Below are 17,237 nucleotides of genomic sequence, written 5' to 3' on the forward strand. Positions count from 1 at the left end.
TGTGAACCTTTTTGTCATTGTAATGACAACGACAAATATATTGGAACATTTATAGAGGTGTATCACTCATATTTTGTCAATGGTATATGTGAACCTTTTTGTCATTGTAATGGCAACGACATATTTTTTAAAAAGATGAAATTTATTTATATTTATAAAATTGACAGTGGAAAACACAAAAAAATATTCTACCTATTGTTATATAAAAGGTAGAAAGCGACGTTCCTGGAAAACGGTCTGGTGACTAAGTTCCTATAAACCAGGCAATTCAAGTATATATATATATATATATATATATATATATATATATATATATATATTATTTGATATATATATATATATATATATATATATATACTCAAAAAAAATTACATGCCGCCCATGTGAATTGGTTGTGATCTTCGTCCATTGGTGGAAAGTTGCAAAATTTGAACTACAGAGTCAATCTTAATTGTATTCAGTAAATTCCTAACGTTTGACAGAACTAATTTTCAACACCAGATATTTCAGAGGCGGGCTGTATCGTTAGCTTTTATGTTATTAGCCTCTCAGGTCATGTTGCTTCATGGGAATGTTATTTTTTACATACATATCAAATGTACACATATATGTAGTTATATTAAAGATAAGCTGATGATTACGTTTGATGTTTTTACTTGTTATATTCTTTCTAAAATCATGCATTAATTTATACCTCAATTTAGTTGTTCATATTAAATGAAAGTGTAGTAATAAAAATTCAATTTTAAGACAAGACTTCACTTCTCTGACACAGCTGTTGATTCATATATCAAGACAAACGTTTTCAGTGCATTACCTGGCCCAAGATTTGAAGATCAGGAACAAAACAAGTGTTGGAGCGACAACGTGCCCAACTATTCCAAGAGCTTGATAGTAAAACAAGAGCCTAGATGATGTAGAAGTTTCTAAGTTCAGAAAGTCCTGAACCAGATTTGTTCTTAATGAATAAAAGAATATTGCCATTATCCTAAATTCATCATTACATGTTGGCAAATAGTCGTTCGTAAACGTGATGTTAATAGGAACACTGTCAATTTCATTTCTATATGCACTATAGATAAGTTTAAACATCAGTTATGACCAGATTGTAATAGAAATTCAAAGCTTACTTGAACAAGATAATAGCAATCTCACAACAGACGATTTTTCCATGAAATTCAATCAAGGAATTTTTCTATGTGATTCAATCGAAGAACTATTCCATGGAATTCAAAGAATTTTTATAGGATTTGAAATCAAAGAACTATTTTAAGGAATCCAGTCAGTCATGAAACAGTGGTGGGTTTCGGAGCAGTTACAACGAGATGTAAGGAGATTTCTTTATTCATCACAAATGTTATTTGCATATTAACATACATAACATTATGTGTCTTAACATAATATGTAACACATATATATGCATTTATGATTCTAAACTTTCAAACTGTTAAGTAATATATATGTTTTTGAAATAAAAAATACATTCAAAAACATTTATTAAATAAAATAACCAAACATGTACATATATAAATAACTCTGAACATTATCACAGAAAATATGGACGTTTTAAAAAAAATACAAACAACTTTTATCTAAATAATAATGCGAGTGTTTTAAAGTTTATTACATAAAAGACAACATTATTTCAATAAGTTGCATATTCATTATCCTAGAATTATTATCTACCATTTAACAGAAAGTAACCTTTACAAGATATACGCTTTTCTGTTCAAATTTCACACATTTCAACAATGTTAGGCTTTATACTAGTATTGTATGTGTTAATGTTGACTAAACTTCTAGAATAATTTAAAAGCCAAGTAATAGCTATAGGCTTTTACATTTAACATTTTAGCACATTTTATAATAACTTTGTTTATTTAACACATATATATTTGATATAAGTATTACTAATATATCATGTTTTAATGTTGACCTTAAATTCAGCATAGAACAAATTATGACAAAATTCTGCACTGATTTATTATATCTAAAAATCACAGTTTTTGTTATCACATTCATAAACACGTTTAACGATATCAGAAGATAGCTGTTTCATTTTCCAGTTCATACACTATCTTTATTTTTCCAAAATCTTTTAAAATTTTCAAAGAATTATAACTTCAAAGATTTTTCTATGGAATTCAATCAAAGAATTTTTCTACAGAATCCAGTCAAAATATTTTTCCAAGGAATCCAATTAAAGAATTTTTCCATGGAATCCAATAAAATAATTTTCCCAAAGAATCCAGTCAAAGATTTTTTTCTAAATCATTCAATTAAAGAGCTGTAACTATATTAAAGTTAAAAGTGACATTATGTAATTCTGTATTTGTGTTTAAGCCTCAGTAACATCCGGGGTCTGTGGTGGTGGTTTATAGAAAGGATCTTTAGGTAACATGATATCTGTTATCTTCTGTAGTAACTCATGGCTAGATCGTACCTTGTTCTTCTGCAAAAAAAATAAATAAATAAATTAACAACTAGTTTGCTAAAACTTAAAACTGTTATCCGCAATCAAATAAAATTTGTTTGTTTGTTAGATTGGGTTGAACGTCACACCGGCACAGTATAGGTCATATGGCAACGTTCCAGCTTTACTGGTGGAGGAAGACCTCAGGTGCCCTTCCGTGCATTATTTCAGGCAGAAACGGGCACCTGAGTACAACCACCCACGTTCCGTAAGCTACCAGGATAGCTTCCTAACATGACAGAATCAAAAGTCCCTGTCGGGATTCGAACCCACAGCGGTGAATGGCAAGTGGTTCGAAGTGAACGACCTTAACAACTCGGCCAAGGACGCCCCAGAAAATAAAATGAATCAATAAATATACAAGCCCATGTTAACTTACCCCGACTAATAATCTCATAAGACCAGTTCCGCTACTTTTGTTTTCCATACACAATGTTGTCTGATACTGCATGGCCTTCAGTAGAGCCTCAAGGCCTGTCTCACCTATCTCATTCCCTGTAATATTTTACATATTCAATATTATATATACACAATGTTGTCTGATACTGCATGGCCTTCAGTAGAGCCTCAAGGCCTGTCTCGCCTATCTCATTTCCTGTAATATTTTACATATAATATCATATATACATGTATAGAACATTCAACATTCAACGAATTTAGAAATGAAGCTACACAAATTTATAAAAGTGTTGGTTTAATGCCAGCCTCTTAGCAAGCATAATATTTCATTCAACGGGTTTAATAAATTTAGTAATGAAGTTATACACGAATATAATATTCTATTTATAACATATCAAAAGTAGTTTTTTTCATTGTTTGATTAAATGTATTCCATGTTTTACTAAATCACAAAATAACATAGCTCATTTAAGACCACAATGGAGATATAAGCTTATTCTAACTCTTCTATTTTGTATAATGTTTCTTTCAATATGGCTAATAATTACTAATTCATACACTTTGTTTTTAAATTTTATGTATTTATTTAATGATGTTGTCATGCTGACTTATTGCATATCAATCAATCAATCAATCAATCAATCAATCAATCAATCAATTATTGATCCTCGTCTTGTCAAAATGCAAATTTTTAGCATTAATGGCAGAGAAAGGCACATTTGTGGAATCAGAAAACAAGAATTGAGTGATTTGATGTAAGAAATTTTCTTGAGTCAACCACGATGTTTATTAAAACCCAAGATATTCATAATCAGTAATTCAACTCAGACCTACAAATATTAAGTAACAGAGCATTTATATGATTGAAATTAACATTAAAGTTGAATACATACGTGAGAGATTGAGGTTAATGAGAACCCTGTTACCAGCTACCCACAGTTGACCATCTATATAATCAGCACCTTCTAACAGTGGGTTTATAAAGTCAGGACTGTCAGCTGGCTGAAATATAAACAGTTATAATAATAAAACTGTTCTGTTATAATACAAATTATGTTCAACTTTCATTTCGAAACTAGATGTTTGCCAAAGTTTGTATGAAAATTAAAAATGATGTTCATAAACAATGTTTAATACAAGTATACAAATATCTACTACTTGTTATTTATTGTATTCCCAAACAAGGCATAATAGGTACCTAATTAGTAATTACATTACGTATGTTACGTAAATAACAAGAGATGTGTGTAAGTCAGTGGGCTAGACTATTTTCAGTGCTTGACAGTAAGTAAAGGGGCATAACTCTGTAAAAAGTTGACTCAGAGTTGTGTGACCTGTGCTCATCAAGTTTGATAATCATCATGTAAGATGATCGGAGTAAACAAGTAGGCGAAGTTTTAACCCTTTCCCTTCAGTAGTTCAGTATTGTGACGATAAATCTGCTTTGAAAACATAACATCTTCATCTCAGTAACATCCTTCTGAATTTAAAAGAAGTTAACCAGTTATTGCACTAAGGTGACGAAATAGTTGCTTTAGTTGACATCAACTCGCCTCTGTTTCTTGTGTAGGTTTCCCACCTTTTTCTTTTCCTTTTGCCTTATTGCCTTTACCTTTAGCATCTGCAGTCAAAGAAGCTAGAAAGTGACAAAATAATGTGATACTAGTATTAAAATATGTTTCCATAGCACCAACTTAACCAGTGTATTATATAAATACTGTACATAATTTTAATAAAAGTTTGTTTTTTTCTTCTCTGATTTTCTTTACATTTTAACTTTAATATTCCAACTAAAATAATAACCGTAATATTTAAATCCTATATTAATTTCTGACTGAATATTCCCAATTAAAAATATGAAAATAGTTATGATAATATCTAATATATTTATTTAAAATAAATGCTTATGAAAGAATTGTCTTTTATTTACATCAACAAGAAATTTATTGTTTAATTAATGTAGATAAATAATGTTAAATGTAATTATTAAGAAATATCTTTTACTGATTGAAAGAGCTATTGGTAATTGACAAATTGACTTGATATCGTTCATATAGATATTATACATGTATATTCATAATTTTAAGGCCTCTCGTTGGTAGATGTGGTAATATAGCATACTAATAGAAAAATTATCATTGCTGATAAATAAGAAATAATTGAAGTTTGTTTATGGCATTGATGAAAAACACACATATCCAGGAATAATAAGATAATAAAAGATAAATTTTGTATAAAGATCAGTTTGTATATAAATTGTTAAAGTTGTAAAATCATGTTTTTTATTTGAAAAATATTTTAATACAATAAATATTTATTGTACATTTTACATTCTATTAAACATATTATAAAGTTCTTATATTGAATATCTTAATTCTACAAATAAATAATATGTAAATACACTTTATATTTTTTTACTTTCAGTCACCTTTTGATTTAAAACGAATAACTGCAAAAAGATGCGCAATATTAAGTTAATTAATAAGAAACCAAAATATTTTATGAACCATTGCTGACTTTTAAATTTGACTAAAAATTCATAAACATTTTATCCAATTTAAGCTGTCAATGATAAACAGTGATAGGTTATAAATTCAAATTTGAACAATTTTAACCGTTCTCTCCCTTCATTTCTGTAATGAACATATCCTGCTTTGTATTGTGAACTGTCCATTATGATACTTAAGAGGAGTCTATGATACTTAAGAGGAGTCTATGATACTTAAGAGGAGTCTGTGATACTTAAGGAGAGTCTAGTATAAAAATTCTTAAGTCCATCATCAGAACCAACAGTACACATCCCATATATACTACATTTAACTATGGTATACAATATACAGCCTGGGTTACCGTGGATGACTTTAGTTGATGCTCAGGCCAGATATCACAAGCCTTAATTATACAGTCATTTTTTTTTTCTCTCCCAGTTAAAAGCCATACTGACATTATAAATGTCACAGTGGCTTAAGTGGTCAAGAAAAATTCCAGGCTGCCCCTTTTGTGTACTTAGTGTTTCTTGCATAGCAGACTTGCGTTTCCGTCTGTTTAACCTATGCCGGAAATTTCATCTGGCATGGGGGGTGCCAGATGAGTCGCGTGCTGTTTCATACGCTGTTGTAAGAAAATAGTTACGGCTGTAATGATATAAATTTCCGTTGAAAACAAAGATATAGAAATAAAATATAATGGAATATTGTAGAATATGCAAGAAAAAACATCTGACATATGTTTGCGGTTCGAATTGGAATATCCGTCCCTCGGTGACGGATATTCTGGTCTGAACCACAAACATATGTCAGATATTATCAATAATAGCAGGCATAAGCAAGGTAGAAACACCAACAATGTGTATTAGCTAGCTTAAGGCAGTCTCTAATATGTTAGGTATAGTGATGGTTTACCGTCCAAATGGTATTATGCATTATGCAAGAAAAAATAGTGTTTTTTGTACGCATACGTATTTTATTGAGAATAGAGAATAGGAATCTGCTTAGTAAAATACAGAGAAAATACACCAAACATCTAAATAATATATACCCCTATAAATTGGCTACTCAAGATAATTATATAATTTAACCCTTCAACAATAAATAAATAGGTTAACACAGAAATGTAACACAAATGTACAACACAGGTTTAACAAAAATAATACAAATTCTAACGGAAATGGCAAAATTCATAAGGCAATAAATAGACACATAAAGGGTCTTAATAAGTTAAAACAGCAGTTACTTTCAGGAAATGGAGAAAATATCGATAACAATTTCAAGCAAAGTTTGCAGGGGTTGGAAAGCGGTATGAAAATGCAGGTATAAGCAGCTTTACAGAAAGTGACAAATATGTGTTCCTCAGGGAAATCTAGTTTCAAAATTTCTTTACTACAAATGTCTTTAAAATAAATATAATATCTTATTTATTTGTACCGTGTATTTTGATTTTGGTTTTCTACAATTATTTATAATAGGTTAGATTTTTTCATAATAGTCTGAAAGTAGATTGAAACTTTTCTAACTGCCTTTCTTAAAAAAATAACATAATAAAACTTTTTTTCTAAAATTCTTGACCTAATTGAACAAAAAAAGTTATAGAATAAAAAGAAATGTAACAATAATAATTGTAAATAGAAAAAAAACACCAGTTGAAAAGGAAATTCAGAAGAAACAATCGAAAACAATAAGAAAATAATTATGTAAATTAAGAGAGAAATTTGTCATTTTCTTTTAATGTTCATTTGTTGAGGTTTGAAGAAGGAAATATAGTAGATAGTCCAGTCAGTCTGTAAATCGACCTCAAACAAATTGCAACAGAAAATATTTTACCTGGTATAAAAAGTATATGGAATAAAATGAATCATCAAAAGTCTAGCAAAATCTAAGTTGCGCAACATAGAAAAAAATGGGTTTTTATCGCGTTATTTTTTTTTAAAAATTTTTTAAAAACATTGAATCTATTTATTTTTTTGGTCATATTAATGGAACTTCTTTTTCTTTTCTATAAAATTTATCTAAAAATAAATTAATGTATAAAAAATGAAAAAAAATAATATGAAATAATGTTTATAACATAGTCAACCTACGGGAAGGTCATAAGTTACCCCCTGAACTGCGACCACCCACGTTCGCTCCGGCACCTAGAGTTGTAAAGGGAGATAACACACACAAAGTGATTATACAAAAGCACAGCACACTGTGAAAACTTTAGGAATTGCCTCCCTTTATTGCAAATTACATATTTTTTTTATAAAATTCTGAAATATATTTATCAACAGGTTATATATATGCTGTAATGAACAAGAATTCTTCGCCTTATCTCAGTTTATCATTAAAGTTTATAACATAAAATCTGTTTTAAATCTTTATAAAGTATAAGGCCTTTATAAAGTGGGATATTTACAAGTATAATCATTATGAACGTGATTGATGATCATGCAAATTTTAAAATTTCATAATTTACTTTCTTTCACTGAAGAAATATTCAAATAATCATTGAAGGCCTAAGATGCATTTTATTCCAGTACAATATTAAATTCACACAATATTAAATTCACTATTGTATCTCCAGAATTTCAGAAATAAATTAACTTTGTAATAAATGTTTATGCTTATAATAATAGAAGAGTTAAATTAGTAAATACTGATAATCACAGTAATAAATATATATTACAATAACAAAATGTTCTTCTGACTTTACAGCATTTTTAAAGTCATCATTTTTTGCATTAAGCCATAGCTGAGTCTTTAAGTAGAGGAGTAACCTCAGTCAAGTGCCCCCTTGTACATTATTCTCTAGGCATATGTAATGGACTGCAGAAAAGCCCTATTAAATTGGATAATAGGCACTTGAATAATTTGTCCACCAAAAACTTGTAAAAACTTTGTAAATTTTGTCACCATCCGCATCCTACCAAACCTACATATACATAATGGACTTGCTCTGCTTTAAATATGGAATGTTTCATTGTTAAATAAAAGGGTTTATATAAAAAAAATGTGGAAATTAATCAGCTAACATATACTGAAAAGTAGGCTTTTTTCTGAGATCTATCTCAAATCTAAGGATTTTGATTGGTCAATGTTCATTCATTAACAGTTTCTGACCAATCAAATCACTGAGATCTGAGTTTGAGAAAAGGAAATTTCTTTTATAACTTTGCACCCCTGATTCTGTATGATCTGGTAATGGCTAAATATTATTGCCATATTGTATTTAAAGGGTTAAAATAAAGTATGTGGTGTTATGTCACTAAAAGTATTACAATTTACAAAACATGCTTTTATCAAACCCCTTAATTTATTTTTTCAATTAAAAATAAAATACCCAGAGTGACAAAATTGACAAAATTACATACAATTTTTGGACAAACTTAAACTTCTAGTGGTGCATGTAGGTGTACATGTATATTAGAACTTTAACTGGATTATTTTGGAATATCATGCATTTTGTTACAATAAAGTAAGTTATGATAACAGGAGTGTCATGGTAACAAAATTTTATAGGTGTTCCCAAAGCAGGTCAGTGTAGCTTAATACCCTTGGTTAGAAACATGCATTAATTGATTGATGCGATAACTTTTTTTTTCAAAATTCAAAATTTTAGATGTTCAAATTGATATTTTAACTGTAAACAAGAAATTGGAAAAAAGACATTAGAAGTGTGATGTTAACAAGGGAGATAATAAACAAAAATCTGCATGATATAAATGTTTGCTGGGATTTTAGCTGTGTTTGACATTACATAAATCTTTTTATAATATTTTTGTCTTCAAACAGTAATCATGTGTGACAGTACATGTAGTAAACTGTGGACGTCAAATAATAATAATATCTGTCATATGTTGCGGTTCGGACCGGAATATCCGTCCCGAGGGGACCCGCCCATGGGCGGATTCCTGAGGGACGGATATTCCGATCCGAACCGCACACATATGAAAGATATTTTTTCCTGCATATTCTGCCATATTATTTCATATTTAAAATGGTTTACCTCAATATGATATATATTCATGGAAATTAAAGTCATTGCATCCATAACTATTTTCTTACAATAGCGTATGAACTTACAACTTAAATAACAACGGCGAAATGACGTCATCCTAAGACATATTTCCCATCTAAAAAGACGTCATTTTAACGCGGTTCATTCATAAATGGCGCTAAAATGACGTTGTTGTTTGGCACGCGACTCATCTGGCACCCCCCATGCCAGATGAAATTTCCGGCATGGGTAAAACTCACGGAAACGCCAGTCTGCTATGCAAGAAAAGAAGTGTTTTAGAAGAAGATGCCTCAGTGACAGCTATATTGTTTACAAGGCAACACATTCGTCTCGCGGAGTTCTAGTTTTTAGTTTCAAATAAGCATATCGTTCACTGTTCATTACATATAGAACATGCATCGCAGTTCATCACTTAAAGAATATGCATTACAGTTAATTACTCATAGTATATTAATGATCATTATCACAGTTCATCTCTCAAAATATCAATCGCAGTACATTACGCAAAAAATATCTATCACATTAAATTTGATATATTATAGGCACGTCAATTCATCATCCATAGAATATCAATCACAGTTCATCACTCAAAGAAAAGCAATCAGAGTTCATCACATAAAGAATACTAATCACAGTTCATTACATATAGAATATGCATCACAGTTAATACTGAAAGAATATCAATCCCAATTCATTACATATAATGAATATCAATCACAGTTCATCACTCAATCAAATCATAGCTTATAGTGTACATTCGCAGCGCATCACTGATTGAATATCAATCACAGCAAATCACTCTATAATACAAAGACATTTTTAGATTATAACGCTGAGAGAGTGCTATATATTCGAAGACGTTAAATAATTCATTTAAATAAGGTATCCAGCTAACTTACAAAAGATTGGCTGTTCTACTCAGGTGCATGCTCTTTACCGACTGTCCTATTGTGAATTAACAAAAACCGTCACATTAAGCTGGCGTGACTTTCAATTCATGACTAAAATACTCCACATTAATTCTCGTAAACTACACGGACCAAACCGAAGTGGGATTGAATATTTAAATGAGTCCTATGATGTATTCATAATTGACAGGTCAATAAAATCAGACTATAAAGAGAATGCATGATAATTGAGAGGTCTGTGGTTCGATCCTTACTGTTGCCATTGTTTTAGTACTCCTTCTTTATTTTTGCAGTATATTTTAATTGAACAGATTTGTAGTGTGTTTTACGGCATTGAAAATACATTTATTGATTTTAATCCGTTAAATAATTACAAACATGAATTCTTAAAAAAAACAATTTATTTAAAAAGAGTATATACATAACAAAATAAAGTCAAACATGATAAAAAAACGAACAACATAAAATAATCATAATTATATAGATTCAATAATGTTGAAAGTATTAATGAGAAAAAAAAACATGGACTAACGCGGCCTCGAAATTAAACACGTGTGGCACTTAGATTATAAACTCGTGATTTACCCTATTGCGTACATACTAAGTACACTTAGTTTAGAGATAAAAATTAAATTAAATTCCATCTGACAGCGTACATCTCACGGAACTTACCGAACATCTACCGGAGGTTAATATACTGTGTGCATCAACCGTGTAATCAGTTTGTAATTGACAGGTTAATAAAACCAAACAATACTAACGAGAACTTATCACGCTTTTCATGCATTCTTGAACACATTCAAAACATTTTTGGCAGACGATATTTTTAGCTTGTACTGAAAACCGTTTTCTACTATTTATAAACTGATTGTCACTCTTTTACTTGTAGGTCAATGTTCAAAAAAAATCTATTCCTTTGTTCCTGAGTCGAATTTTAAGAAGCAAACCAATGGAACATAAAACAAAAAATTAACCTTTAGAAAATGGGGCTTTCAATAATGTACAAGGTAGACCAATCGTTACAAATTAAATCTACAATCTTAAGATTTAAGAACGAAAATTATATTGACCTTGTCGTCTAAATGACAATAACAATGTAACTAACTGCGTATTTACAATATTATATTACAAGATTATCAGTGTGATTATCAGATACACATTAACATTATATTGGTAGTATGTCTGAGCTAATAATGTCGTCCTTCCTTGATGGTCGTGTTTTTCATATTTTATACATGCGATATTTTTTCCAATTTAGTTAACGTTATTTTTATACATATACGTAGCAAAATACATATCTATATGTAAAACGTTATAAAAATGTTAATCTAAGACTAGTGTAATTAAACATGTAGAAATATTAAATGCTAAAAAAGAGAATATTCTGAAAAACTTGGCTTGTTAAATGTGTGTTTTCCCCATTTTCAATTATGTCTGTTAATTATAAGTATAAACTATGTCTATAAAATGATTATGTACTTATTGCAAAGTTCTTGAATAAACTGTTGGTTCTGTATGATTGTTTGTGTGCGATAAGACACAATTTACGAGAAATAGATACATATTTATTTCATATGAGAACATCGAATTCATCATGTATTGTACAATATTATCGTTGAAAGCTACATGATGGTTGTTAGTCCATGATAAATGTGTTCATCTTAAAGTAAATAATTACTAGAACAGAAAAAAAGTCAAGGAAATCACCGTGTATTTATTATACCATTTTAATACCAGCTATTCATTGTCTTATCTCCCTTTAAATGGTAATATTTTGCAACTTTAAATAAAATCGTTTATGTACGGTGTTCCGTGTGGCCAATCTGCATTTTTCTATTTTGTCTGTACCCGCGATGAACGATTGTACGATGGTGAAAACACGATGCATTCACGATGGTACGATCGAGTTTTCGCCACTGTACCTTCGCGACATCGCGATGTCACCATCGTACCATCGTGTTTTCACCATCGTGCCATCGTGTTTCATCATCGTGTCATCGTACCATCGCCGTTTCACTATCGTGCATCGCGGGTAAGGACGAAATAAAAAATCACTTTAGTCCAAACGGAACACCGTATTTATGTACTTGAATAGTTTTTTTAATTGTTAACAAACAATCATTGCTTTTTATTTCTTTCATTTAATCAATATTTAAAAATATCAACACATGTTTTGTTTTGTTTGTGTACTCTGTTACACATGTTTCAAAAGAAACACGTACTACAAAGATTGTGTGATAAATGTTTTCGTAAAGGACGCATTTCATTATTATTTTTGAATAAGTTAATTAAACTAGATCACGACTTAGCTATCTCGTGGCCACGACTTAGTAACTCGTGGCCACGACATAGTATCTCGTGGCCATGACTTAGCTATCTCGTAGTCACGACTTAGTAACTCGTGGCCACGACTTAGCTATCTCGTGGCCACGACTAAGTAACTCGTGGCCACGACATAGTATCTCGTGGCCACGACTTAGTAACTCGTGGCCACGAGATAGTATCTTGTGTTCACGAGATAAAATAAAACACACATATGTCATGTCCCCTTTGTGCCACCGTAATTTTTACTGATATTTTCCGTTCTTATTATATTTTGTTTTCCATATGAAACTACATGATACACTAACGCCACACGTTTTATCCAGATCAGTTGATAAGTAAAAAGTTGAGCCAATTCGTGAGCAGACATCATCCTAAGTATGCTACTCATTCATAAAAGCCAGTCTTACAAGTAAGTTTGAATTGCTTAAATCTTTATAAAATAATTCTTTAATAGTGCAGTAAGGTATTTCTTCTATTTAAATATATCTTTTGTTTAATAATTTGCATGCCTTAGCGACAGTAGAGTGCGAAATAGAACAGCTTCGTAGGACAATTGGCAACGGAAGAAAATCCACTTGAAAAAAAAGCGTAAGTAATCCCCTTTAATTTGTCTTGTTAGAATCGGAAAAAAATGTTCTGAATGGAGTTAATCGGCTAATTAACACCTGTTTTGTCGCTCTACGTCCTTCGTGTTAAATCCATGCGCATCAAATAGAGAAATATCGGAATAGCCGATAAACACGCCAACGTTAAACTGCCAACCAATGAACATTAGGACACATATTTCGTCATTAATGTAAACATTAAGATTATAGACTTTTATATATGTTAACTCAATATTTTAAAAATAGTTGTTCAACATTTAAAGTTATCACTCATTTGTGTAAAACAACGTTTGTCGTAAAGTATTGTAAAGGATTTACCTAAAACTGTCATGTAATTTTAAAGATGTTCTTGTGCAAAGTTGTCCATATATGACAACATCATGACATATCAAAATGTGTTGGATATAAAAATACGATATGGACTTATTTTATAAACGGACCAGAGAAGTAAGTATCTTAATTATTAATAATATAAATTATGTGACTGATAAAAGTTTATGAAATGATTTTTAAAAATTCGTTCATTGTTTATTTTAACCGCTATCCAATGTCTCAATTGTGTATATAACCGTCCACTTACACAAGGCGGCAATTTCCATGTCAGCCTTGTTTCGACTCAATGGCAAAAGAGAGAAAAATAGAATCCCTAAAGAACGTCCAAAATGGTTAAATACTCTGTTTGCATACATCTGCAGATGTTTTTAAATTCAAAATTGCACAATTTTCAGGATCTTCACTGTACCCCTAGGTTTGCTTTATTTTAATTTTGCACGCCTCTTCCCCGACCTCAAGTCCCCTTCCCCTACAGCCCTTTACTTTTGTAGGCCCTTTAAATAAATTTTCGTTTTAATTTTCTTGTCGGTTTCTTTTTATGTATTAATAAAGTTATCACCTGTCCGTGCTTTGCCTTGTTCCCTGTCCTACTTTTGTTTGGTGTCCTGCTGGGCTCTTTACAGGTGGCCCTGTATTGCTGGGTCGTGTTGGGGTTGCGTTCATTGAACGCCGCCCTTCCTTAATGAAAACCAACTTATGGTCGATGTCCATGTAGCCCAGCCTCGCGCAAGTGATTGCGCACAGATTTAACAGATATACAATAAAAAATGTTTTGTAAGAAGATGTACTAACATTCTTTTCCGGTAGAACACAGAAACCTGTAGCGTACCTCAAGTTACACAGCAAAAAAGTACCTTGAATCTCGGAAAATTGATTCTACTTCACCAGACGAAGCAAAGGACCTCTGACATAGATTTTAAGAAATATTATATCCGGCGTATTATTGATATTAAAGGTGTCAGAAGAAAACCTATTGATACACTAATTGGTCTTTAAAGCCCTGAAAAACGAGTGGGAAAACCTTTAGCAAATAATACATTATTGGCCAATACTTTTCCTACTTACTTCTTTGTATAGTTCACATATTGAAATAAAATTTATTGGAACGAAAAATTATGCCCATCCATAGAACGATGGTGTTTATTTCGTTTAAAAACTAAACACCTATCGTACAAAGAACGTTATTAAAATGTTTGTTTCTTCATTAACAGTCATATAAAGTAAAAGTCGATGTTTTCATATAATCTCAAATTTAAAAGCATGTAATTAATGATGAACGCACACTTAATTGTACCTTCAGCTTTACAGCAGATCAAATTATGTTTAAGATCAGTTGGAATTAGAACATTTCGTTTTAAATGTGTACAAGTGTATAGTTGTTATTTATTTAATTCTGTTTTCAAATTTCCGGATGACATTTATCTGTATTTATTTCATTAAGAAAAAGATCGTTGTAAAGTGAATGAGATAATCTTATTCTTGTGTATATTTGAAGGGGGTTTTGTTGTCGTGTTCACTGAAAATAAAGACATATCGTGACAAATCATATGTCTGCCTACGTTGAACAATTGACCTGATTAACAATAAAAAGGCTCGGTTTTCTGTACCATATTTTACATGCTTCATTCACGCACTTGATTCTTTTCAACAATGTAAATACCTAGATCTAATCATATCATTTACTTTAAAGGATATAGATCTCGAGATATATCTGATGTAGATTTTTTTACAAAATTTAAAAACAGTAAAATATTCCATAACCATTATCCTCTTGTCGATTCCCGATAGAGTTGTAACGTTAAATGTTTTAATTATTTAGCAAAAATGTGTTGTTCTTAAACAAAATAAAATAATTTATAATAACAATAAAATAAAATATTTCAAAACATATTATTATGCATGTGTTATTTGTTCTTTAAGGCCGATTATGCCCCCCAAAAAGCCTTTAATCTTATTTCTCAAAGTTTATTTTTATTTGTTTGGGTCGTCAGACCAAACAAATAATGGTAGCGAAATTTCAGAGTCTAATGCTGTTAATTGCAAATGCCGAAAGTAGTCCACTTTTTTTGGAAGCGGTTACTTCCCTTTATATGTACACTAACGCCGAAAAATTCAGGGGAGATCACTACGTAAAGTTGGTCAAAGACAGGCACATTAATTTTCAAGCAAGATAATTTCCGAATAGTCGAAGATTTCTAATATTGTTTTTTTTGTATTTTCTGATCGAAAATAAGAAATACAAAGCGGACATTCAATCTCTGACACAGAAGTTTACGATAAACCTAACAACAAGTAGTTCTCAAAACAGCTTAAAACTAGCGATTTAAAAGAAAGAAATATTTTTATTTTGTTACAAGTATCCAACAAATTACAACGCATTCAAAGTTTAAAAATAGCGTTGGCTTATAGAATTGTCAATAAATGCACGATCACAAATTACGCGGATGAATATGATTTTATCAATGAAAATACTATTTTAGCGATGTCGATTACCTAATACTACACAACCGAGTAGTGGAATATATAGATTCTACATGTCGGACTGTTTGGGCGAGAAGATTTTCGCTAAATTATCTACTTCAATTTTAAAAAACAGGTTTATCCTGAACAAAATACCTCGAAATTAATAAGGATTACAAATCCGAAATGCAATGGAAGTTCTAAATTTAGAATGACTTGATGTTATTCAGACGTTATTTGTATAACTTCTCCGTGGTGCAGGGGTAACGCGCTCGCTTAGTGAGTGAGAGGTCTGGAGTTCAAATCCCAGTCGAGGAAACTTTTTTAAAATTCTTTTTTAAGTGTCTTTGTTAAGGAAGAATCCATGCTATGCAAGGATAAAGTGTAGCTGTCGTAAAAATGAACATTAATGATATTTTGATGCAACTCTAGTTATGCAGAATTCCGTATGTATCAAACTCTGGTGCCTTGCAAAATGAATTATAATACATAAAATAAACTTATACAGGAAAATACATACAGATATACACTACGATTTAGATTGCAAAGATCAGAAAATACCACATAACTTGCAGCCCTTTGATTCTTTATAAATATACATGCTTATAGTAAGCTCCAGGATTATTAACATCTGTGTTAAACAACAGTTAAAGTCGTTACAAGACCTAATTTAGAATAATATGGTTTTCTTCAGGCCGTTTACATATAAATTCACCGTGGCTGAAGGGTTTTCGCGCTAGCTTAGGAAGCGAGAGGTCTGGAGTTCAAATCCCAGTAAAGGCAACTCATTTTTTTTTCAAATTGTTTAAGTCAAATAAACATTGGATTAAATATCAGTGTTGCAATTAGTCTTATAGCCAATTTACTACAATTAAAACGCTGGAAAGCATTGATGGCACTATACATATAATCTCACAACCTGTACCTTTCTTACATTCTGAGACCCAAACAAATTCAGCGCCTTCTGTGCTTCGATTATAGTTTTGGTATCCATTTAGAGTTTTCAACCATAGTTTGCTTCTGTTACATTTTGTCAGTAAAGTTGTTGTAATATATAATAAAGTAGTTTTATAGAAGTCATAAAATTACGATGTGTACATTATGCTACATGCATTACAAATAATTCAACATTCAAAGCTACCTTTTCAGGTAATGATCATCTAACATGCTCCAATATAAGTGTTTAAATGCTATAAACGAATGTACTCTTTGTAAAGAATGGAAGCAAATATTGGTCTC

The 17,237-nt window shown here is 30.8% G+C and overlaps 2 protein-coding genes across 2 annotated transcripts in view; one reads left to right on the forward strand and one right to left on the reverse strand.

Moving 5' to 3' along the window:
- Positions 1 to 1,539: 1,539 nt before the first annotated feature.
- Positions 1,540 to 4,557, reverse strand: LOC132717958 (leucine-rich repeat-containing protein 71-like). The gene is made up of 4 exons (XM_060701554.1): positions 4,426 to 4,557; positions 3,766 to 3,874; positions 2,853 to 2,968; positions 1,540 to 2,452 (listed from the first exon to the last, which is right to left on the reverse strand). Exons 1-4 carry the CDS (start codon positions 4,555 to 4,557, stop codon positions 2,339 to 2,341), a joined length of 471 nt encoding a protein of 156 aa, XP_060557537.1. The 3' UTR covers positions 1,540 to 2,338.
- An 8,954-nt stretch (positions 4,558 to 13,511) lies between these two features.
- Positions 13,512 to 17,237, forward strand: part of LOC132717961 (uncharacterized) — a 55,405-nt gene continuing 51,679 nt past the window's right edge. Inside the window, exon 1 of the mRNA XM_060701556.1 lies at positions 13,512 to 13,652. The gene's annotated coding sequence lies outside the window, so the exon portion shown is untranslated. The remainder of the gene's footprint in view (positions 13,653 to 17,237) is intronic.

The sequence above is a fragment of the Ruditapes philippinarum genome, unplaced genomic scaffold (assembly GCF_026571515.1).
Source record: "Ruditapes philippinarum isolate M1 unplaced genomic scaffold, ASM2657151v2 ctg3605_1_1_1_1, whole genome shotgun sequence".
Taxonomy (NCBI): Eukaryota; Metazoa; Mollusca; class Bivalvia; order Venerida; family Veneridae; genus Ruditapes; species Ruditapes philippinarum.